The following is a 24,117-nucleotide window of genomic DNA, read 5'->3' as shown; positions in this document are numbered from 1 at the left end:
TGATAACACACTGATGTTTTAGTTGTTGCTAAGTCATGCTTACACTAAATCAAGGACTTTTTGGCTTCCCATGCGTTGCCAGGTGCACAAGAAGCTGGGAGGGGGCACAGCCAGGACAGCTGACGAAAACTGGCCAAAGGGCTATTCCATTCCATATGACATCATGCTTAGTATAGAAACTGGGGGGAGTTAGCTGGGCGGCAGCGATCGCTGCTCAGGGATGGGCTGGGCATCAGTCGGTGGGTGGTGAGCGGTTGCATTGCTTACCTTTCCTGGGTTTTGTTCCTCTCTCTGTTTTTCATTCTTTTCCTTTTCAGGACAAATTACTATTATGATAATAATTATTATTATTGTCACTTTATTTCAGTTATTAAGCTGTTCTTATCTCAACCCATGAGTTTTCTTACTTTCACCCTTCCCAGTTCTCTTCCCTATCCCACTGGGGCAGGGGAGGGTGAGCGAGTGGCTGTGTGGTGCTGGTGCTTGGTTGTTGGCTGGGGTTAAACCATGACACATGCTTTGGTTATATTGGTATTCTGAATAAAGCTGATTTAAAAGAAAACCTAAAATTCCAAGCTATGTGGACTTGAACAGCTTTTCAACAACGATGCTGGCCTTGGAAAAGCAAATCTAGCTTTAGGTTCATACACTGAAGCAGAAATTTACCATGGGTTATTTTGACAGCTGATGATTAAGGATAGCGTTTAGGCTATTTGCATCAGTGTGGTGCTTAAAAATTCAACTAACATAATTTAACAGCTTTCTAATTCTTTCTTCAACAGCCCAGGAGAAGTGGACACAGTGGATGCGTTCCAGGGACGAGAGAAAGACTGCATCATAGTGACGTGCGTCCGGGCGCGCAGCACCAAAGGGTCAATTGGGTATGTCTCTCTTCAGTGATTTGCAAATCCCATTTCCAATGACACTCCAGGTAGAGTCATTGTATTTTTAATATGACCAGTAAGAAAGTTGTTAGAGAACAAGTCACTACGGCCAGCAAATTAAAGGGTATCTTAATGCATGAATTAATGTTACTGGTTTGAGATATCTGGACAAAAGGGACGTGGAAATGCTAAGTATTGTGTTCTGTGTTGCATGCTGATGAATTTGCATGGCTGCCTTAGCCTGCCATTGTTTCAGTTTGGCAGGATTGGTCTTGCGAACTTGGCTCTTTGCATTAGTACTGCAGCAGTTTGGTTTTTTTCTTGTAGTTTTTGATATATATTGTAACTTTCTGAATGCTGCTCTCTTAAAATGAAATCCATTTTCTGTGATTGTCACTATCCTATTAATACAGCATTCTGTCTGCAAAAGTATTGTTAACGACATATATGTCACTAGGAGTGTGATGCAGATGAGCTGGATCTTTGGCTTGTAGACAAACGTGCTTGTCTTTTGAGTTAGGAGGAGATTTGCAGGAAGTCTTGATTCAAGATCGCAGATTTGATAATTTTATATGGGTTTTTCCTGTCTGAAACAGAAGGAACTAGATACTGGGTGTGCTGTTTCACCCTGGGCCGCTATGGCAGTTGTTGATTTGTTTCTGTAACTTACTGATCATTTTAGTTTAAAAAATGGTGGTGGAAATATGCCTTCTTACAGTTTATTGGCTTTTATGTTGAACTATGGGAAGTCTGTTTGTGTAAACAAAAATCTTTGTTTCCACATACCAGGTTTCACTAAGCTACTTGCATTTCTCTGATACTTATTTTCTAATTGCTAGATAAAGGGCTTTTAATTGTGCTGATCCATGCTACTTTGGGAAGAGAAAGAATCCAAATCCTATAGTAAACAACAATGATGTTTTTTGGAGATTTCTTAATCTAGTTGATTGAGTTTGGAAATGGAAGGCAGCTAGAATCTGCCAGTTCTTTTGGCTGACACGGGACTTAACCTCTATCTGTTCTTTTGGAAGAAAACTTTCCAGCTTACTGTGTTGAAGGTTTATATATTAAAACTTTGGCAGTGCAATGCCTCAGAAGCTGTACATACTGATGAGTTGGACGTCTCTGTTTCAGGGTCAGGTGTCATTGGCAAGGTGTGATGGGAAAGTTTGCATCACCCTTACCTATGATCTTGTAGTTGAGCAAAGTATTTCGGTCTCCAAGGTTGCTAGTCCAGCATTAAGTTTTTAAATTATCTTGCAAAGGGAAGAGAAAGCTCTCCAAGAAATGACAATGGATTTTTTTTCCTTTCCTGAGAATAATTTTGTTGTCTTTCAGTTTTAAAAGCCGTTAGGAATATTTAGTAATCTTTCAAGATCCCCCTTCCCCCCCCCGAGACATAGAGAACTATGACATCTGTGCTGCTGGATCCACTCCCTCGGTCTGCTTCCTGCCTCTCTCATCTTTTTTCCTGCACTGCCCAAATTTTCTGGGAGTGGCTCTGGGGCTTTTGCAGTCTCTGCTGCAAGGGTTGTGAATTTGCTGAAGAGCAGGTCTTAGTGCCGTGACCACAGTACCAGGCATTGATAGTGGACCTGTTCAAAGTTGTACAAAGACCTGACTTTGTATTGCAGACTTTGTAGTACAGAATAAGCTGTGCATTTTGGGAGCTTTTTCATTAGGGAAAAAATAGTTGATATTAGTTTCACAAACCTTTTTTTGAGTTTTGGTAAACCAGCCCTAACAGAAATCAACCTTTAAAAATAACACTAAGCATTTGTTTGTTTAGGTTTCAGTACCTTGGTTTGTGATCCCACAGAAACAGACCAGACAGTCGGGTATTTGTACTATGAAAATTTTCTTCTGCAAGAATATACTTTTCACTCTTGAAGCATGACAAAGCAAAAGTCTTTATTCATGTGCTTCCAGTGCAGGTCACCTTTAAAAAATAAAATATTCATGTCCAGCATTCAGTATTTCAGTAGAAAATTTTCTTATTAATCATGCCAAATATTATTAATCTGTTTCAGTTCAGGTCAAAAAGGAGCTTAAAGTCTTGATAGGTGAAGTGAGGTTGATGTCTTCTGTACTTTGAGGAACATTTAAGGAAGCAGTGGTTGGCATTAAGAGGGGATTTGCTCTAAGAAAGGAAACGTCAACGGCAAGAGCTCAAAAGACCTGGCATTCCCTGCAAGGAATCAGAGTGGTGAAAGAAAGAAAACACAATTCGTGCAAAACCCTTCATGTAAGGCAGGACTGCTGCAGTGGGATCTGGGAATGGCCTATGAACTGCTGCCTTCTTTGTAACTGCTTCCATTATCTTCATTTCACTGAAATTGAGTGTTGCCTCTTTTTCTCGTAACACTTAAACCTCATGGAAGTAGTTTAGGAGCTTAGTTTTGTCTTGTCACCTAGGTTTCTGGCAAGTCTTCAGCGTCTAAATGTTACAATTACCCGAGCCAGATTCAGCCTCTTCATCCTTGGAAGCCTGAAAACGCTCATGGTAGGTACAGTGTTACTCAAATGATCTTCTGTGATCCACCCTTCTAGGTCAAGTCAGGGTTGGGGAAGTGAAAAACATCCTCATACTGCTCCAGTCTATGAAAGGGGACCCTTTTCTAGTGTGTTGTTAAATTAGTACAGTCCAGGCCTCTGAAGGGTTCTCTTTGAAAACTTGGGCTGTAACTGTCATACAAACTTTAAAAAAAAAACAAAACTGTTTTCCTTGTTTCCAAGAAGGAAAGTTAGAAATTACTCTCACGATATTTAGTAACTAAATTGTAACACAGTCCTTTACAATTCAAGTGAGGGGGTTGTGAAAGATCTCTCTACTGGTAAGACAGGATGATAGCAGTGATAGTTTCCCGCTTGATCTTTACTGCTGCTCCAGCTATTGCAGTTGTCACTGGATACTTGAGCAAGGAAAATGATTTAACAAAAACCCCAAACACTCCCCTCATCTTCTTTTTATTGTTTTGGATGCTACTTTGTGTAATCATGTGGTTACTGAGGATACTCTTTGCTTGTACTCTTTGAAACAGGTGTTTCTGAAACAGAACTACGTATTTGGGGGACTCTAAAGGCCCACTGAATGTGTAGGGAGCGCTCTTGAGTGGACTTTATGTCTTACAGTATTTTTTTTCCAGGGGTGGGGGGTATGAGGTACACCACTAGAGGGCATTAAAGCCATGTTCCTGATTCACTCTCCGTAGGAGAGAACTCTTCTGGCCTTCATAAATGTAGAAATTGTCATTTTAAGTAGTAGCTCACTGATGGTTGAAAGTACCTTCCCTGTGTTACAGCAGCCAGAGTGCCTATTGCTGTTTTGCAAGTGAAACATAAGATTCTTCCATTCCAGAAGGAACATAACAGTGGTTTCCATGACAGTTGTGTCAGGTACCTTCATTAAAGAGGTTGTGCATCCTCTGACACCTCTGTCCATTTGTGTTGATTTCTTTCTGATAATTGTTTTCTTTTCTTGGGGGGATGTGTCTTTTTTTCTTTTTTTAAAGGAAAATAAAGACTGGAATGAATTGATTCAGGACGCTCAGAAAAGAGGTGCCATTATCAAGACATCAGAAAAAAGCTACCGGAAAGATGCTGTTAAGATTTTGAAGCTCAAGGCAACAGTACAGCCCCCAGTCAAAGCAGGGACAAAGACATCTCTGTCGCAGGCGTGTTCTTCCGGTAGCAAGAGGGGTGAGCTTGCAAATCCAAGGGAGGGCAGCAGCCCACAGGAACTCACTGCTGGCGCTGGCCATGCAGTGCCACAAGGAAGCAGAGGGCCCCAGCAGCCCCAGCGGGCTCAGGCTGCAGACTCCAGGAGAGGCAGTGCCTCCGCACCTGTGGAGGCTGCAGCGCTTCCTGATCAAGAGAAACCGCGTGATCCAAGGCTGGCCAGTATGGCTAGTAGAACTGAAATAAAAGGGAAGGAGCAGGCCTCAAAAGACAGCAGTCGGTCAGCCCAGAGCAATCCAGGATCAACATCACAGCAAGGCCTCAATGTGTCTTCAGCTGCCAGGGATCAGATTGCCAGAAAAGAAACTTCTAAGAAGCCCCAGCAAACAATGGGACAACGTGACGTGCCTTCCACGTCGCCTTACGCAGCTCAGCATGAGAGTGACTGGAGAGCTTCTGTATCGAAAAGCACTTCAAAAGCTGGCAGTGAAGAAGGTCGAAGTAATAGCAGTAGGTGGAACAAAGACTATCGTGTTTTAACGAGGAGAACATTAGAGGAATCACCTGAGAACACAGAATCAAACAGTGCCAAGCGAAGAAAGACCTTTCACTGACTTAAGTATTGGCTCATTACTGAAAATCTATTCCCAGGTTTCTGTCTAGCAAGGACAGTATTTTAAATTACTTAGTACACCTGGAACTCCCTTATTGATACCACTGCTATCAGTAGATCCTTTTTCCCAGCCTGTCCCTAACAGTGAAGGGGACTTTGTACCTGACGGTTAATAGCTTTGAGCTTTTGAAAAGACAAGTTGGGTGGCTGCGTTGCTTGGAAGAGCAGCGAATTTTGTCATCGAGAAAGTTAAGGTTGTAAATGTTTAAGATGTAATGTATATTTGTACAGTATACAAAATTATTTTAAGATTTAATTCAGCAAATATATAGCTTCTTGTTTCCTTGTGCAAATGCTAATTTCTTAGGTAATTTTTTATGAAGAACCAGAGCAAAGTAAAAAAAAAAAAAACCCACCCAAACAAAAAACCCAAACAAACAAACAAAAAGCCTCAAATCCAAAAACCAGCCTGACTTCTCTTTGCCTTTGCACTAGTAAGTCTAATTTATTTGATAGCAAAGAATGAATGTTGAAAATGTGGTAGCAGTGATTCTTCCTAATGCCTCAGGAAAGACTGAAGGCAGATGTACATTGGTTGAACAGAGAGACTTCTACTTATTTTGTATATTTTATTGCCCATTTTTATAGTAACAGAAGAGCTTTCGTTTATGCAAATGTGCCTTGAGTTTTGCTCTTGCTGCTGCTTCATCAGTTGGAATCCTTTTCTTGTTGCAGTGGCAACACAAACTGCAGATTAAAGCCTACGAGGTCTGTTTGGTCCCAGTGAGTCCACGTGATGAATAATCAACAGCACTGTGGAATCTTGGTCAAAGATCTAGTTAACACTTATTGGTAATGACGCTTGAGTTTCTTTGTACAGAGCTTTTGGCGATCTACAGAGATAAAAAGGGCAAGCAGTTCATTCTAGGTGTTATGACTGAGTTCATTCCGCTGAGTTGAAGAAGAATATATAACCAGTAAAATGGGGTGGGGGTGAAAAAAACCCCTCTTTTTAACAAACCTTCATCTCATCATACATTTCACAATAAAAGTGGAATTACTTGTGCTAAGAATGCCTGTGGGTCACTGAAGTGTCACTTTCTTTTTCTGGAGTACCTGTCTGTCTCAAGGAGGTGAAGAGCAACGTTTCATGTGCACGGAGTTTTGCATGGAGATAGTCTAGGATGCTTCTGCCTGAGAATGCAGCACCTTGCTATGTTAATCCCAGTTGGGTGTGTTGCGAGTGGACCAGGTTGCTATCTCCATGCATCTGTGCTAAAATACAGCCTGCTGTCCTTTGCTAACTGACTTATGCTTAACCAATATAAGGGCAGTGGCTTTCCCTAAGCAAATGAGCTGCCAGACTTCTCTGGCCAGAATTTAGCCATAATCTTTAGTTACGTTTCTGTCCTGACACATTCATTGCAATGATTAGTGTTTGCTTTGTCCTCGTAACCCACTGCCAAAGAGGTGCGTGCAGTCCAGTTCGGTGAAATACAGGTGCCTTACCGTACAAAACATCAAGTAATGGTTCAAACTGTCATTGCTGGTAAAACTTAGATCCTTAAGGTATTCAAGCTCAGAACAAACGTGCTTTACCAGTACCAACTGCATTGTAGGTGTGTTGGGAGGCTTTTAGTTCTGTCTCTGACTGTCCAGCTCACTGTGCTGCATAGTACAGAGCATTTTAAGGTAATAGGGGAGAACCTTTGAGATGCCTGTGAAGTGAAATCAGAATACGTGCATTGTTTAGCTTCCGTTATTCGTTACGTTGCAATCTTAGTCACTTTGGTGAACCCCGACCATGTCTTGTCAGCAGTATATGCACTTAGAAAACTGCTGTGACTCTTCCTTGATGTTGTGTACCTTGTGTGAGAAGGAAGGCTGCTTGAATGAATCTGACTGTCACAAATTGGACATTTTGGTCGCTCCCACATCACATAAGCCGTGCCCTGTGTGTTATCTCCCTTTATGTTAATAGGCATATTTAAAAATACTGTCATCTTTCAAACCTCTTGGCAGGGCTGTGCTGACCTGCCTGCTGCTTCTACTTAGCACATTAAGAAGGCTGCTATTCTGCAAATGGCTGTAGGATCCTGTATCAGTGGAAGCCATTTAGACTGTCTTGATGTAAATAAAGAGAAGCTGGCAACAGTGTGAATGAGGAAATGCTTTTCTGGCCATTAAATACAATTTTGTCAAAAGAATGTTTCTCTGAAACTTTTCTTGTTTTCTTTCTCCTTAAACAATCTGCATTTCAAAATGTGTTCTTCTGAGAGCTATACTTATCACATGCTGGAAGGAGTTTTGTTTTAACATTTTGGTTTTTGTGTATTATGTACCCAGCACGTAGGTCATGGACTCTATAACGCCTGTATTTTTCCATAAATCAGCTTTGAGGCGTGGTCAGTGGCTCAGAGGTTTTTTTGCTTATTTAATACTAGATTTATCTGACTTAAGTTGTCAGTCTTTCAGTGGTAGCTTACTGCCACCCTGTCAGTCTGTATCATTAATGGTGTATTCTTGAATAAAAAAAATGTTTGGGTTGTTGCACTTAAAACACTTCTCCCTCTTCACATATCACTCAGAGTAGGTTTGTAGTTTTAACTTCCCTCCCATCTTTTAGACCCGTAACATGGAAAAACAAGCAAACTCCAATCCAAAGCACACTTCTCACCAATTCAAATAAAATCTGCATTGGGGAGCAAACAGTACCATTTTCATAACTTCTCTGCTGTTTGCCTTGTGTGTTATAAAATACTGAGCAGCGATGGACAGTCAGTGTTGGTCGGCTGAGTGTAGACTTGCTTTATTCATTTAATGTCATCTCAGACCCAGTGACAGCCGGGGGAGGTCGTTCAGTGATCGTTCTCTTCCGCTGAGTGTTAAAGTCAGGAAGATGAGTAAAGAACATATTCGACACAACTTAATGTAAAACAGTTTAATTGGAGTTTGTGCCAAAAAACTCTGGAAGAAGCAGCATTCAGGTTTTTATACAGAGGCTTCCGTGCTTCTTCCAAGCTTGGCAGCTTAATTCTCAGTGCAAAACCAGTTCTCTCTGTGGTACTATTAGTCTTTGATATCATTAAGAAGGGAAAATCTCTTCTAAGCGTTGGGCTGTTTTTTGTTCAAAGTTTGGGTTTTTTTTAAATTAATTCTGTATGTGAAATCGGCTTTTCAGTAAAGGTGGAGTATAATTCTGGTTATTCCTTTTTCCTTTAAGGTTTACTGTAATTGTTTTCCATGTCATTACTCCAGATTATGGTGATGTGAGAACAAACCAGAACCACGTGTGTAATGGTGATATCCAGACAGGTACTTGTCTAATACGTTTTTCTTACCTATGTTTCATCGTACATGCACTATGCTGTGGAGTGCTGGCTTACTAACCGTGACTTTATCAGTTGTACCTACGGGTGTCCGCTGACCCGCCAGAGGAAAACCGGCTGGTTTGCGGGAGCGGTAACCCACCCTGGGAAGCGTAGCGGGGAGGGTGTTCGCTCCTCGGCGTGGTGGTAGCGGATGGGCCTGAGGAGTGCTGAGAGCTGGTGGTGCCTCTGGGTTGCGAATGGTGGCCGTGAGAGCCGTGCCATGCTGCTGAGGCGGTGCCGAAAACATCAGCCTCTCCTCCCAGTCCCGTGTCGATGCTGGTAGTACTGGTGGGACAATGAGTTTTTACTGTCTCCTAGATAAGCTGAGGGTGCTAATTAGCAGCTGGGTCCAATGGATGGAGGCAGGGGAGCTGGGAGAGCGAGTTGTGCAAAGCGTGCAGACTGGCAAGGCACTTGGCCTCTTCCTCCTGCTAGTCCCTAAAATGGATGTAGCCCCCACCCCTGCTGTACCGATGCTGGGGAAGCGCTGAGCGGCACGTGCTTCCAGAGCAAGAAAGAGCTTGTAGTGACCAAATGTATTGATTGAGGGTAAAACAACATTCCCAGTCCCTGCTGAGATCCCAAAAATAACATGGAACCCCAGTAATTTCAGAGTTGAACCTTTTTTCTTTTTTCTCCCCCCAGTTACTTAAGTGTGGTGAGATGCTGGGGTTTACATTTGTGTATAGAAGGGAGAGACCAGAGTAGCACCAGCTGGAGCTGGGCTGCTCGTTCACAGCCCATCGACTGTAGCAATACCAAGGATAAGCAGAACCACAGTCCTAAAAATGCAAGACGTTCTCTCTAGTCTGCGTGGATAAATGATGGATGAAATGACTGCTGTATTGTAAATGGAATTTATAATGTTAATGATATAATAGAGTCTCCTGCCACAACGGGTCCATTCCCCAGTCATATATAAGGTCTCCTTTCTTGTCTTTTTAAGATGCTTGGAAAGGAGCCCAGTGCCTTATTCTCTAGTGCAAATAAATGTAAGCTAAGCAGCTTTGTACATTGAACATCGCTGACACGTGAGACCTTCCAGCCATATGTACCTGTCTGCTAAGGCCTCGACTTATTTGCCACCAACTCCCAGGCAAACAGTGATAGAAATGAAAATGAAGGTGGTTTGAGTGCACATTACATTTGGTATTGTGAAAATGTAGAAAACCTTGTTTTGTAGCCTGACACACTGGTGTGGCTGTCCAGTTTTGTCACCGATTTCACTGTTGTATCAACCAAGAACTCCCTTTGCTGCAACGAAATCCCATCGGTTTCTCCCCTCTTTATTTTAATCCCTGAAATAGCACAGAGTGGGGTCAGGATGGAGCTTTTGGAGCCCAGCATTGTTGCTGGCCAGGAGAGAAGGTAGTTAAGTGGTAAAAATGGGTGGGTTTAGGCTTTCTTCATACATTTCACCCGGCAGTGAAACTTGTTACTAACGACACCTGGAGAGTCAAAATGACAAAGGAGCCTTTAGGACAGCATGAAGCTCTTCACTGCATCTCAAACCAGCGTGCGATTTTCAGCTGGTTTCTGCATGATAGTGACCAAACTCTCCAACTCCCTGCCAGAAGGACTGAGAAGATGGCGATACAAGTCTCTTCAAAACCCAGCTCTGCTCTTATTTCTGAGCAAGAGCGCTCAGCTCCTCCTTTGTACTTTTATTTACACTTGGGTCTTTCATGAAAGCCAATTATAGAACAGAATTCATTGGTGAGACCGTTAATTTTATTACCACTAAAGTGTTGGTTCTCTTGCTACTCCAGCCTCCGCAAGGCTCCTTACGAATCAGTCTTGTTAGAGGAGGTGTCTGCTTCCTCATCTTTATAAAACCAAGTAACAGACCTGGTAAGTGCCAATGGAATTTTTCCCCCCTCCTCCTGTCTCCAGCTCAGGGACTGTAGGCTTAACATTTCATCTGGTGAGTGAACAAATACGTATAAAGCCAGACTGCTGTTGACTTCTCTGCAGCTGGGGCTGTGGGCTCAGCCTGGCTGCAGCGGTCGGTCACATCAGGCAGATTTTTGTTGCTTCGGGGCTTTTGGTTATTTAGATCCATCAGTACTCTAAACAGTTAAAAGCAGAGTAGAATTGGAGGTAAACAAGAAAAATCAAAAGCTCTACTTGTGCTGTTTGAAGAGGTCACTTTTTTCAGATGGAATTGTAATTTAAAAACTTTTTCAAAAGAATCAAATGCCGGCTGCATACCAGTGACAGGATACACATGAAAACCTCTTGAAAGAGCGCAAGTGGCTTTTCTCGGAAAGAGAAGTACCTTTTGGTTAACCTTTCCACAAGTAAAGTATCAAGCTCATTGGACAACTTCTCATATTTGGAAGTATTAACTGAGGTACAAATGTTTCTATCTTAAACAAGATGAACTTTCGGATCTGCAGGTACTTGCTGTGATGCTTTCTCTCTATTATTTCAACAATGCTCTAGTCTCTTTGTGTAGACACCTATGTGCTAACAGATGTCTGCAGTTAATGGATCTTCAGTGCTGAAGCTTTCAGCAGCTTTAAATTATTTTCTTAAATACCAAGTTTAAGTTTTGTGTGAGAGGTTTTTTTTCTGTCTTGCAGTGGTTTGTGTTATGTGATTGCAAGTTCTCCAGCACCACTGGATGGGTAAAGTGCCATCCCGATCTCCACCCCGCAGGGCCAGCTTTGCGTCTGAGCCTGAAGATGAGCTGTACTGCCCCGTCTGCAGGCAGAGCCAAGGAGGGAAGCCTGAAACTCCTTTTGGCTCTGCTTTTGCTCTCAGCCTGAAGGCCATTTGATTTCTTCTGCAAGATGAAGCATGTTGTGCTTGTCCTTTGCGGTTACTATTTCACAGTGGGCTTTGCTTCTGCACGGCTAGGAAGAGCCTAAGAATGGTATATGTAGTGTGGAGGGCGGGCTTGTGTTTTGTTCCCCACCATTTTTCAGGTGTCCTTTGGCATAGCTGCAGGAGGGTTAGCACCACAACTTTCTGCTTCTGGTTGGTTACAGAACTGTTCATTGGGCTTTAGTTAAAGAAGGTCCAGGTCTGAACGTTATACCAGCATTCTAGGTTCACAGGGAGGTGGTACCATCTCTGGAGCTGAGTTAGGAAGCCAATGATGTTTTATCTTAAAAACAGAAAAACAAAACCCCCAAACCAACCAACCAACACCCAATCAACCAAGAGAAAATCCCCCAAACCTAAGACGGTCTAGTGCAGTGGTCTGTCACCTTCAGCAGCCTTCATTCCTCGGCTGTTCTGAGCTTTGTTGTGCCCTTCTGAGCTTATTTTCTACGGGAATTCGGTGGTGCTGCTTGGCACGTTCCTGCTTGCATCGCAATAAAAGCTGTGCGTTTGCAGGGAGTCTGCTGGGTGCACAGTTTGTCTGGGATACGACTTTATGAAGTAGTAAATTTTCTGTTGCTTAATCTAATATTCTGGAGAAAAATACTAGTGCAGGGAAAGGAGAATGTTCCTTCACCTTCCAGAAGTGCCATTAGAGATCTTGATCTTGTTACAGTCTTTTCTATGCTATTACTTGTACGAACAGTAACGTATGAGGATTCTAAATCTATTGCAGTCAGAAAGTACAAAGAAAAAGCAAGTGTCAATACCAACAGACAGCAACCGGCTGCGTTAAAGAAAGGGAGGCAATGCTTGTGCCAGCCCACTCCCTCAAAGATCTAATCTCAGCAGGGTGAGTTTAACCCTCTTTTATTTTATGGGGGATTAACCGAGTCCTGTGACCTGCCTCCGTGATGTTAAATGCCGCTCAAAATGTGCACCAGGTTTGTGTTGCTCTTTGATGTGACAATACCCGTTTGTACTTTCGGTCCTGTTTTTTCCTTTTTCAAAGTACAAGTTCACCACCCCCCTCTCCGTGGAGGTGGCTGCATTTTGGGGGCACTGGCTGTGTACGCAGTACCTGCGACGTTAGGCTGGAAGACACTGCAGGCTCTTGCAGTTTTGAAACCTGGGCTGCTCCCAGCACAGGCCCCAGCTGCACAGGATGGGCTGCAGGGACAGGACCGTGGAGACCGAGCGTTGAAACAGAACAGACTTTGATAAGGAAGCTCTTGGAGTAGCACTCTGGCAAGGACACCAGACCTGGAAATGCCAGTGGAGGCTCAAGGCTGGATTGCGTGGGGCTCCTGGGCTGGTTCAGGGAGCAAGCGGGCTGGGTAGAGCCGGGGTGGTGTCCGAGGGCTGCTCCCTTGTCAAGAGAGCTAGCCCAGAACTGAACGTGCTGGAGGTGGTGGGTTGTCCCGTCTTCTAATCCTCCACTCAATCAGCTCCTTGTTGGGCAAATCTTTGGACACAACAAAATTAAAGCTCTTGTGTTTGTGACATTCCTGTTGTTCTGATTGAGTTACATCAAAAATGATCCGAGGGCTGGAGCCCCTCTGCTACGAGGCCAGGCTGGGGGGTTGGGGTTGTTCAGCCTGGAGAGGAGAAGGCTGCGGGGAGACCTTAGTGTGGCCTTGCAGTGCTGAAAGGCGGCTTATAGGAAGGATGGGGGCAAGCGTTTTAGCAGGGCCTGTTGTGACAGGACAAGGAGTAATGGATTTAAACTAAAGAAGAATAGATTTAGACTGGATATAAGGAAGAAATTGTTTACACTGAGGGTGGTGAAGCACTGGCACAGGTTGCCCAGAGAGGCAGTGGAGGCCCCATCCCTGGAAACATCCCAGGCCAGGTTGGATGGGGCTCTGAGCACCCTGGTCTGGTTAAAGCTGTCCCTGCTCACTGCAGAGGGGTCGGGCTGGGTGACCTCTAAAGGTCCCTTCCAACCCAAAGCATTCTGTGATTCTATGATTTCTTGTCTCTGGATTTTCCTGCCTTCATTTATGTGCTTGTCTGCAAACGCTTCCTCTGATAGCGGCATGTTTATAAGCCTTAAATGACTTGATCTAGTCCCTGTGAGCTCTACACTGAAGTTCCAGGCTCTGCCTGCTTAAAGGCATTCCAAATAAACAGCTTTTTCTGCAAAGGTGTATCATGGCACCAGCTCTGGCAGGGGCTGCAATGGGGCTGGGCAGCTGCAATCCCCCTGGAGAAGCATCCCCGAGCTACCCAGCCTTCTCCTGCCACAGGCTCATTTGGAAATGGCCTTTCCACGCAAGACCAGTGCTTAATATATCACTCAGGCTTTGTTCATTGTCTACAGTTAGTAGTCTAACCTAGGTTCAGCAAAGTAATTAGGAGAAATAATTAACAGCTCTCAGTGATGAGGCAACCTCTCTCTCCCTCCCCTGTCCCTCGCCATGTGGTGCATCTTGGTAGTGACTCAGAAAACACAAGAGGACATTATGAATCAAAAAATAAGTCTTTACCTGTAATTAACTGTGCACACAAAAAGGAAAACGTGGTGATCAAGCAGCAATTGATAGTCGCTTTACTGGAGGAGGATACACCAGAATCAAATGCTCATGGCAAAATGTCCCTTTAAGTTGTGGTTCTTTTATAACATTTAATCGAAACAAAAATAAGTCTCTACCAAAAAAAGTATTTGAACCGTACACTATACGGAAATGTGTGGATAAGACACTGCACTCCTCACGTACCATATACCTAATGGCCCCTGCGTTCTCCGTAAGTGCAAGAAAACAAAACCCAGCAATGAAAATACAAAATCAATGCAGCAACTAGAGTTGTAGGCAACAGTATGTGCGTGGCCAGGCCGATGGTGGGACGTGGGACTATGCAGCGAGGATGGACCAGAGTCCCCCCTTCCCTCCCTCCCCTTCCCCTGCCTGTTGTGTTACGGGGCTCTGGAGTTGTCATGACAGGCTCTTTCAAAACAGGAGACTAAGAAGAAGAAAAAATAAAAAGAACACCCCAGCCTATACCAAAGTAAAGAAAGTAATAATAAAAAAAACATCCCTTGGATCGCGGCACTATTTCGCCAGGGCCCCGGTGGCCCCGGCCCCAGGTCGCCCTGTGCGGAGCAGGGAAGGGGAGTCGCTGTGCGGAGGGAAGGACGGGCCCCGTGTCCCCGCCGGGCTGTGGGACCGCGGCCCCGGCACAGGCTGGTGCAGTCCCCGTGCTGCTGCTCGGCAGCCAGCTCTGCGCTGCGGCCACCCCGGCCGCTGCCAGGATGGTTTCGTGGGCGGGAGTCAGCCCCTGATTTTCTGCATACCTCTCTGCTTGGAAAGTGGACCAGAAGACGTTGTGCAAGTCCTAGCGTGAAGGAAGGCGGAGGAGACGGTGCGGAGAGCCACCCGTTACCTTAGTCTCCCCAGGTCCCTCGGGTGACGTGCCTGGGCTGGGCTCCCTCCTCTGCGGCTTCAGAGGTCCACCCAGCCGCGCAGCTGGAGGGCGAGCACCCCGAGGAGGATGGTGCCGAGGCTGCCGCGCGTGCCGGGGGCACCGTCGCAGTCCTTTTTGTCAGCTTCGCACCTGGATTGCTGGCACAGGACCCCCTTGAAGCCCACGGGGCAGACGCAGCGCTGGTTCTGGTAGCAGGTGCCGCCGTTCTGGCAGAGCAGGAGCTCGTCGTCGCAGACGTTGGCTACGAGGTGGGAGGGAGGGAAGGACATGGGTGTTAATCCCTTGACTGCAGCAGAAACTAGAAGCTTTTGGCTTTCTTCTCTAGCTCCTAGCGGTTAAATTATCCAACCCTCATAGCGCTAGAGCAGCCCCAAGGCCAGAGGAACGCAGTGGGGGCTACAAACTTCAGGGGCAAAGCTCTCAAGTCATTTTGGATTTGGGAGGAATGGCTGGAGTCTGCTCACCCTACACCCTGAGCATCACGGGCCACCCAAGCAGGCGGGGCCGAAGATCCCCCTCTTGTTTGGACCTATCTCACACCTCCCTCTGTCCCTCTGGCTCAGGGGGACATGGTGCTGCCGGGGGACTTACGGAAGCAGCCCTGTCTCCAGTAGTAGTTGGGCAGGCAGTCGTCGCACTTGGGCCCCGTGGCGCCTTCTTTGCATTCACAGTAGCCGGTCTCATTGCAGCGGTCATGCATGGAGCCGATCTGGTTGCAGTTACATTCTGGCCAAAGACAGGGCTGTTAGTGCCTGTCCTGCCCGGGGGCTTTGTGCCCGCTAATGCCCCAAGGGAGGCGTTGGGGCCTTTGGAAAAGGCTGGCTGCATGCTACAGGAGGGCTGTTAGCGACCGAGGGACTGGGAGGGCATGGTTTCACGAGAGGCTCCAACAGTGCAAACAACCACGGGTGCAAAGATCACCCCTGCTTTGGAGCTGAGCAGCTCCTGGTAGAGCAATGAATCTGAATCAAGTTGGAAAGAAATTATTTGGGCTTTGTTTTCAGGGAAGGGAAGCCTTGGCAGGCTGCAGAGGCCATAATGGCTGCTGTCCTTGGGGAGCATGCAGGTGGGCACACCACCATCCAGAGAGGGGCTGAACTGAAGCCCACCCCATAGAGTGAGGTCCCTCATGAGCCATCCCACATCCCGGTGCCTCAGCCCGAGGCTGCCGGAGCGCTCACCTATGCATACATTCTCGTCATCCAGCTCCGCCGAGCTGTTGCGGTAGAAGCCCAGGCGGCAGTGCTGGCAGTGCTGGCCCCTCGTGTTATGCTTGCAGCTCACGCAGGTCACCACGTTCAGGAAGTCGATGTAGCTGCAGCGGTTGGAGTGGCCGTAGCACTCGCAGTCTGCAGAGAGGAGGAGAGAGCTGGGGAGCTGGGCTGGGAGCATCCTCCCTCGTGCTGGGCAAAGGAGAGCAGCCACGAGGTTTTGGAGGAGGCTCTTGCTTGGGTGGAATGCCATGGCTGCTGCCAGCACAGGGCTGGGGTGGGCTGGGCAGGATGAGTGCACGCAGCAGCTGCCGTTCTTCACTGCCATGGGGGGATCGGGCTCAAAGTCATCGCTCAGAGAGCAGAGCGGGCTCAGGGGGCTCTGTCCCCTTGGGGTGAGGACAGGCAGGAGCCAGCCCCCGGCTGTCCCAGGACACAATCTCTTTAAGGAAATGCACAATCATGGCAGCAGGCAGAGGGCTGTGGAGGGGAGTCAGGTGTTAATTAAAGAGCTGCCTTGTTAATGAGCAGAGCTCAGCTTGATACCTGGGTTTGGCTCTGGTGGGGCTGTAGGGCCTGCGAGGGAGCTGTGCTGGGGTGCAGAGCCCCAGCAAAGGCTCCGTCAAAGGCTGTGGTGAGGAGGGGACTGGCCCATGGGACGGGGCTGGCAGAGGGTGCGGCAGTGCTCGCTGCCTCCAGCGACGGGAAGGCCCTGGACAAGGCTGAAGTGGAGCTGAAGCTGCTGTGTGCCCAGGTAAAACTTTTCTGGCTTTTTCCCCTCAGTGTCCCTTCTCAGCATGCCCCTTGCTGTTGCACCTCCCAAATCAATGCTGGCTGTGAGGTATGGTGACTCTCAGGTTAAACGCTTAAAATGAGCGTATGCAAGGAAGCGTGGCTTGCGTGGGATCCTTCAAAAGTTGGTGGACAAATGCGTGAGGGGTTGAACCAGGGCTGCCGGGCACAGCACAGGGAGACCTGCAAAGGCTGCTGGTGGGGTGGGAGATGCCACCATCACTTGGCTGAGCACTGTCCCTGGTGTGCAGGGCTGACCTCTCTCAGCTGTGGGCACATGTTAGAAAACAACCAGCAAGGTTTAATTTATAGCCAGAGGAATTTGATTACTTGCTTCTTGTGTTTGCTTTTTATTACCATGATGGGATGGTGACTACCTTGCAGTGTTAGATTCAGGATGCTGGATCTTTCTGTTTAAAGAAAAGTTTAAAAGTGTAATGCAGGAGGAGAGGAGATACCCTAGTTGCCTTGTGGCCCAGCTGTGCTGGTCAGGAGGTGGCCCAGCCAGCACGGGCAGCGGGTAACGCGAGCAGAAACAGTGTCAGCCAGGTCTGAGCTTCCCCAGCCTTTTGAGAGGAGGAGGAAGGCTTGGAGCTGGGGTTTTGTTCCAAGCTCTAGCATTAAACATTCAAAGATGGCAGAGGGAGGGAAGGGTGTGGGTTGGCATGCACATGTGACTGGAGGAGGTGACTTGTCTCAATGAAATGATGACCAGGGAAGATGGAGCAGGGCAGAGGTTTCCCCATGGTTCACAGCTGCCTGAGGAGGAGCTGGGAGTCCGTTGTAATCTTGACCCTTTGTGAAACAACTTCTGCCTGTTTGACCAATTCCCAAAGAATTTCAGCTCAAATACTTCTGGCTGCTGCAATTCCCAAGCATTGTTTCACCCTAAGGATGCACTCCTATGTACAGCTAACCATGACTTGGATAGCAAACCCTCCCCATCTTCTCCATGTCGGAGGCTGCTGGACCACATCACCTGGGTGAAGACTAGGAATCCGGGAGCACCGCGCTCCCTCCTCTTACCTTTGTATGTTTCAATAGGAGCCACTGGACCAGAGTCTGGTTTGAGCCGGATGAGTTTCGAGCTCTTTGAGGATGCTTAAGAAAAATCAGAGACATGCTTTTTCTTGCCGCTTAGCACCGCTCCACGTCCTACCTTACCGCAAGCAGCTCTGCTACAAGAACAATGCCGAGCCGAGCCAAGAATACTGCTCTGGCAGTGCCGGCATCTATTTCTGCACCAGACAGCTGGTATCTGCTAAATTTCTCCTCTTCTTCTCCCCTCCTCAAAGTTTGATGCATGAAAAACTCAATGCACCATGCTATTGCAATGCGCAGAGCCAGCGGCTGAGGCAGAGGAGCTACTCGCACATCCCCCCATTACGCACGTTTGGTGGCACGAATTGGGTTATTCAGGATAAGGATCTACAAGTCTAAACAGGTTAAAAAAAAAAATCTACTGGCGATGGTCTCAGTTTGATGGAGGTCACGCCAACTGGCACCCAAAAAGCTGCTAGGAGTACAGCTAAGAGCACAAATGCTACGGAGGTGGTATCTGGCAGGGCTTGCTACAGGGTCCTGCCGAGCACGCGCCGCTCCAGCCCAGCTTGTCCCTGCCAGCACGTACCTGGCTTCTTCCTGTGCCTCTTGCCTGCAGAGTGTGCTGTGCTCCCTGCTTTGCTCTTCGGAGCCGCTACGTGAGAGGATAAAACGTATCTGAGTGCTGTGGTGGGGACAGGGCTCCTAAGACCAGCCCAGCATGGTTGGGCTGGGATAATCCCTCAGGGTAAGGGGCTGCCCCAGCCGGGACGGCGCTTCCGCAGGGCTGTGCCAGACCTCTGCCCCACACAGAATGACTGGGGCGCTGGGGGTAAAGGCTGTCGCTTCTAAATCAATCTGATGGGGTTTGGTGCTTGGGGCATTTTGTGCTTTGGTAACCCCAGTAAGGGGTTGAGCAGTGCTGAGATCCCACAGGGTGTTTAGGAATGGGTCCCACCAGTTTTTGTGGCGTGCAAGCCCTTGCACAGCGCTGTGGTGCTTGGGGAGGTGCTGGCTGGGCATTGCCAGCTACATCTCACCAGTGCTGGTTGCATCCCCACAGTGATAGTGATGGCAGGAGGTGGCCGTGCTCCCCACCCCCAGGGCTCAGCCATGGTCGGAGCGGGCCCACTCCTGCCTCTGACACCATTTGTGAGGCTGCTGTGGCACCGGGGCCACCTCAGGTCCCCATGGCTTCCCCTGGTCCCGTGGTGGGCTGGCACAGTGTCCAGACCCTCCTCCACCAACACGGCCTCTCCAGCCTCTGTGGCCATGACAGGCCATCACAGTGCCCAGGCCCTGCTCTGCCACCACGGCCTCCTCCATGCCCTGGCACAATGGCTGAGCACGGAACACGGCAGCCTGTCCTCCCAGGCACTCAGCAGAGGACCATGCAGCACAGGGGGACTGGGGCTTGTTGTCCCCACCGTGAGGGAAGTGGGGCAGCCCAGAGGAGAAGGAGCAGCTCAGCTCAGTGGGTCCCTGGGGTGCTCCAAAGCCCCACATCTCTGCAGTGGGTGCTGCAGGTGGCTCAGGGGCCATATCCCTGCATAGAAGCCCCCATGGTTGTACCAATCCCTTGTGAGGAGGGGGCCGTGGCCGTGAGGAGGCTCCATGGGGTGTTGGGAGCAGGGTGATCTGCTAACGAGGCTTGGCCCTGTTGGGCCAGAGCAGCCAGTCGGCCAATTAATCTTGACCAGGGGAAGGTGCGTGCCCCTCACCCCGTGGCAAGAAACCTCTTTCCAAAGCAGCTGAGGTGCCCATGGGCTCTTCTGGGGCCCAGGGACACCTATGCAGCCATCCCAGCCCCAAACACACCTCCCAAAAGATCTCCATGGGGTTGGATGAGCAGAACTGAGCTGAGGTGGACCCTCTGAGTAGGAGAGCAAATTGTACAATGGTGGGTCATGCTGAGGATGGGTGGGTTATCCTGGCCTACGGACACTGGGGAAGAAATCTGTCCTGCCCTGTCCTCGGGCACAGGCATGGCCTTACCTCGGATGTTCTCAGGAGAGTCTGGTGGCTTCGGCTTGGGTCCAAGTGCTGCTGTGTTTGGTGGGCGCTGAACAGCTTATGGTGGCATCAGTTAGAGAGAACATCAGATTTAATACAGATCCCCCTCTTGTTTGCTTAAAAAGGTGGCAAAGGGACACTGGAAGCTCTAGGCAGGTATCTAGGGTGGGTTGGTGGAGCCATATCTGGTTGAAGATGTGTTGAAGCAGGAATGAGAGACAAAGTCTCTGGGAAACTAGTCTTTAAGTGTGAAGAGAGACAGAAAAAGTAATCCTAAGGTAAGGGCATGGGAGCTGCTGGATGGGCAAGCGTTGGCATGTGGTCATTACAATGCCCAAGCATGGAGAGAAGCTAAATCTGCAGACCACTGTCAAGACTCAGAAGCCCCCCTTGTTCAGCACAGACTGTCAGCATCACCTGGCATTGATGCCATGGTGTAGGCCTAACCCTTGTTACTGCATCGAATCCGGTTTTGTCTCTCTGTGAGGCCAGGGACAGGCCCAAAAGCACAACAACTCCAAAGAGCCTCAATTTCAGCACTTTCTGCCCCCCAGCTGAGTATTTCCAAACACTGGGTTGTGTCCTGGGCCCAGCTTCAGCAGCTGTTACGTTCGGCACTGGAAGGGATGCTAATGTCTACAGCTGGAGCGAGCTACAGGCATCTCGATGGGAAAAGGGAGCTGAGCACCAACGGGCAACTGCCGAAGCGTGTGTGCTGATGGGAACCCTGAGGAGGAGAAGCTTCAGCCTCAACAGCCAGCGTGAAGCCTCCCAAGCTTCCCACCAGGAGCAGCTCACCCTAGGCAGTCACGCAGGAGACCTGAAGCAAGGAAATACATAAGAAGGCATCTATGCTATAAACAACACAGGCCTATCTATTTACAAAGTTATTCTGTTCTACAAACAGACTGCAGTCTCGGGAGACGACAGGATTTCCATGATCCTCTCCATTCACCCCAGCAGCAAGCTGTGAACAATCTCTTCTACCACTTACCATCCTCATCTTTCATGTATGCGACTAAACCCTGAGGCTCAATCCAGCCTCACCAGATTCCCAGCTGTGTGTTGGGCACAGACAAACCCTGAGCTTTTTCCCAGGCGGGAGGAGGAGGAGATGCATGGAAAACAGAGATGCAGAACTAGAAACTAAAGCGGTCGCTGAGCGTCAGGAGCTGGTACTCGCTGGCAGGACCCAGCTCAGCCACACATCTCCTACCTTCTGATCCTGGGCCAGCCTTGGCCGGGGCAGAGCCCACTTGCAGCGGGGCAGCCGCTGACAAACTGGTGTAGTCTTGCAGTGATCAAAGGGGAAAGCTGTGTTACCGGCTGTGCTGGGGGGAGCTGGCAACCAGTGAGGAGCTTTGCAGCGCCCTGATGGAGGGCCAGAGCTTTGGAGGACAAAAGCAACCCAACCCTGTGCCGCGCAGGTTTTCACGCCTTGCCCGCTCGATGCAAGTGCTGGCGTTGGGCAGCTGGTGCATCCCCGGGCACTGGAGGAGCCGGGCAGCCCTTGCGATGCAAAGGGCAGGAGGGCAGCGGTGTGCTGAGCTGCCCATTCTCAGCCCAGCTGAAGGCACGGCGTTTTGCTCGTGTGTTTGCGTAAGGACCTCAGCCACTGATCTGCACCCCTCCCTGCTTTGAGATAATGGAACTGAGAATTAGCACGGGCGTCTTGTGACGGTGGCACAAAGTCCTGGTTTCTAATCCAAACTTCTAGGCCCTCCTTCAGGCTCTGCTCATCCCTCAGAAATACCAATTAAAGAACTTGCAAGCCACTGCAGAGAAATTAAACCAGCAAGAAATTTATAGATCACTTGTTTGGTTTCCCCGCACACCCTCACCCCCACTGGCTCCATACCCCTCCCCGTCTCCTCGATATTGGTAACAATCTTCAGGTTTGCTAGAAAACAAACCAAGGAATAAAATTTTAAAAGCCATATTATTAATTTCGAGCTCCAGTTGGGTAACATAAGGAGGAGGAGGAAAAAAAAAAAATCTCTCGATCCTTGCCAAGTTTCAAAGGACAAACCCGAGTAGGAGAGAAATGTGATTTCCCAGCCTCGTCAAGGGGATGATAAACAATGCAGAATAAAAAAGAAAAAAAAAAAAAATTTTTTTTTTTATTTTAATGACAAGCTCTAAGAGAAGGTGATAGACATTGTCCTTTTCAGCTGGAAAGTGGAAACCAATTGATATTAATATGGTGTTAAAGAGAATATGAAAAAAAGCCCTGTGCAAATTGGCAAGGGTTTAATTAGAGTCACAATAAAAAACAGCCCTGAAGGCATTTTGCTTTTTAGTCATTCACATACACCTCCACTCAATTGCATTTACAGAGCCAGGAAAATTATTAATGCTCATTATCCTGAGAACCTTTGCCTTGTAGCTCTGGGACATTAATGGACAGTTTTACATTTTGGGATGGGGAGAGATATGTTTCGCCCCCAGACCCAGTTCACACAAATGGGAAACGCTGGGCAGCTTTTATCTCGGGGGCTTGTACCAGCCCTGGTGAAAATTGCTGGTCTTGGTGGGTTTCTGGGGAAGTAGAATAAGTTGACCCAAGAAGTCACACTTTGCAGCAAAAACCATTGGGGGAAACAGCACTGGAGTAGTGGGGAAGGATCCTGAAACAGACCTCAAAACATAAACATGGGGTCCTGTTTCTGCAGGACCTATGCAAAGCCAGGCTTTTGTTGCTCTCTTTCTGCTGGGAGCCCTTAACCATCAAGCAGGGCTCAGGGTGGTTTTGTTTTTCCTGGATGTGAACTGGCACTGCTGAAACTGCTACAAACCCAGGGGGAGGGGGGAATGGAAGCAGAACCCCCCCCCCCCCGCCCCATTTAAAAAAGCTTTTTTTTTTTTTTTTTTTGGCCTTATTTTGAAAGTGGGAAAGATGTAACAAATGGCAAGGAAGAATTTGACAGGCTTCAAGGAAGGTTTCGAAATAACAGAACTGCAGAAGGCAAATGAGAATAGCACTTAATTCATACTCCTTAGGGTAACTGCCATTTCCCTTCTACCAATTTTGGCAGCCTTGACTGCCTTCAGACCACAGACCGTGCCCATAAACTCATTCTTTTCCCCCCTCTCACCGCAGGCGACTGAGCACAAAAGCGTCCTATGACCATGACCACAGCTCCACCTTGACCACAGAAAACACCACGAGCAGCCAAAGGAGGCAGATGTCTAGCAGATCCATGCGACCCAGAGACAACCCAAATCTAATCTACTCCTCTAGCCTACGTGCTCCGGTGCTTTCTGCCTTGCCGCTACCCACTAGCATGCGGAGGCATGAAGGAGAAGGGAAAAACCACATCGGTCTGGCTTTAAATACCTGTTTTTTCCTGTGTTTCTCTCACGGGCACAGAGGCAGTGAACTCAGAGGCTGGTCTGATGCTGCTTGCTTATGGTGGGAAGCAGAAATTCAGAGGGCAGAAGACAGTGTGTAAATTAGAGGGTGAAACAGCACAGGGATGGGGCAGGGTCCTAACAGGACTTTTTTTTTTTTTTTTTTTTTAAATGTCTGGCTGGCTGAGCTGGCTTTAAAGCAAGGAGGGATCGTTTAATGGTTCTAAAATTCAGAAGGGAGGTCGTGACAGAGTATCTCACTTTGGGACTCTGATCCAGCTTGGCGTTATTGCGTCTCCTGCACACGGGTGTCTTGGCAGGAGCTCAAAGGGTCATCTCTTAAGCAAGGTGTTTTCCCTGAGGTCCAAGCGAGTTCCATTCACAGCCCCTTTGGGATGTCACGGTACTTAAAGAAGTCCTTTACATTTTGCAGGACTGGAGGGGAAGGAACATCTCTGGTCAAAAGCAGATCAGAACTAGGCTGTGCCTTGATTCCCTGCTGCTGTTAAAGGCACGCAATGGACCTTTGGCATCAAAGCCGGCATGCTGCCCAGGTAAGAGAGCAGTCTTACTTACCCGAGCTGCTGGGTAGCCCTGACTGCCTTCTCATTTGGAGCGGCCCCCCCAGGGCCTGTCTCCACTCCCAGGCACGCCATTCTGGGGTGGGACCTGGCTCTGCAGGTACATGGATGGGGGTCTGGATGGGGGCGAGGAGCTCCGAGCTCAGCCCTGACCGCATCAAGCCAGCGATGTGGTGACTGGCCTGCGACTTACGTATTTGTTTTGTCCCTTGCCATCAGTTAATGAAAGCATTATGGAAACATTTTCTCTGCCCAGGAAGCAGGTTTTGGAGAAGGAATAAACCCCGAGGTGCGTGACATCTCCCAGGTCCCTCAGAGCAGTTTGGC

The 24,117-nt window shown here is 48.1% G+C and overlaps 2 protein-coding genes across 7 annotated transcripts in view; one reads left to right on the top strand and one right to left on the bottom strand.

The window, feature by feature from the left end:
* Positions 1–5,588, top strand: part of SETX (senataxin) — a 31,010-nt gene extending 25,422 nt beyond the window's left edge. For 4 of the 6 annotated variants that reach the window (XM_075716932.1, XM_075716935.1, XM_075716933.1 and 1 more), the window contains 3 exons: positions 783–881; positions 3,300–3,387; positions 4,397–5,588. In XM_075716932.1, coding sequence (XP_075573047.1) covers positions 783–881; positions 3,300–3,387; positions 4,397–5,176 — 967 coding nt within the window. In that variant the 3' untranslated portion in view covers positions 5,177–5,588. Of the gene's footprint in view, positions 1–782; positions 882–3,299; positions 3,388–4,186; positions 4,282–4,396 lie in introns of those variants that run through there. The other 2 variants (XM_075716938.1, XM_075716937.1) reach the window with 2 other exon arrangements.
* Positions 5,589–14,818: 9,230 nt separating this feature from the next.
* Positions 14,819–24,117, bottom strand: part of NTNG2 (netrin G2) — a 48,060-nt gene continuing 38,761 nt past the window's right edge. The window contains exons 5-7 of the mRNA XM_075716664.1: positions 15,983–16,150; positions 15,393–15,527; positions 14,819–15,042 (exon numbers count right to left, since the gene is read on the bottom strand). Of these exons, the coding sequence (XP_075572779.1) occupies positions 14,819–15,042; positions 15,393–15,527; positions 15,983–16,150 (527 nt within the window). The remainder of the gene's footprint in view (positions 15,043–15,392; positions 15,528–15,982; positions 16,151–24,117) is intronic.

Source organism: Pelecanus crispus, chromosome 9, assembly GCF_030463565.1.
Source record: "Pelecanus crispus isolate bPelCri1 chromosome 9, bPelCri1.pri, whole genome shotgun sequence".
NCBI lineage: Eukaryota > Metazoa > Chordata > Aves > Pelecaniformes > Pelecanidae > Pelecanus > Pelecanus crispus.
The sequence above is the reverse complement of the archived record's forward strand: the minus strand, read 5'-3'. Positions and strand labels throughout refer to the sequence as shown.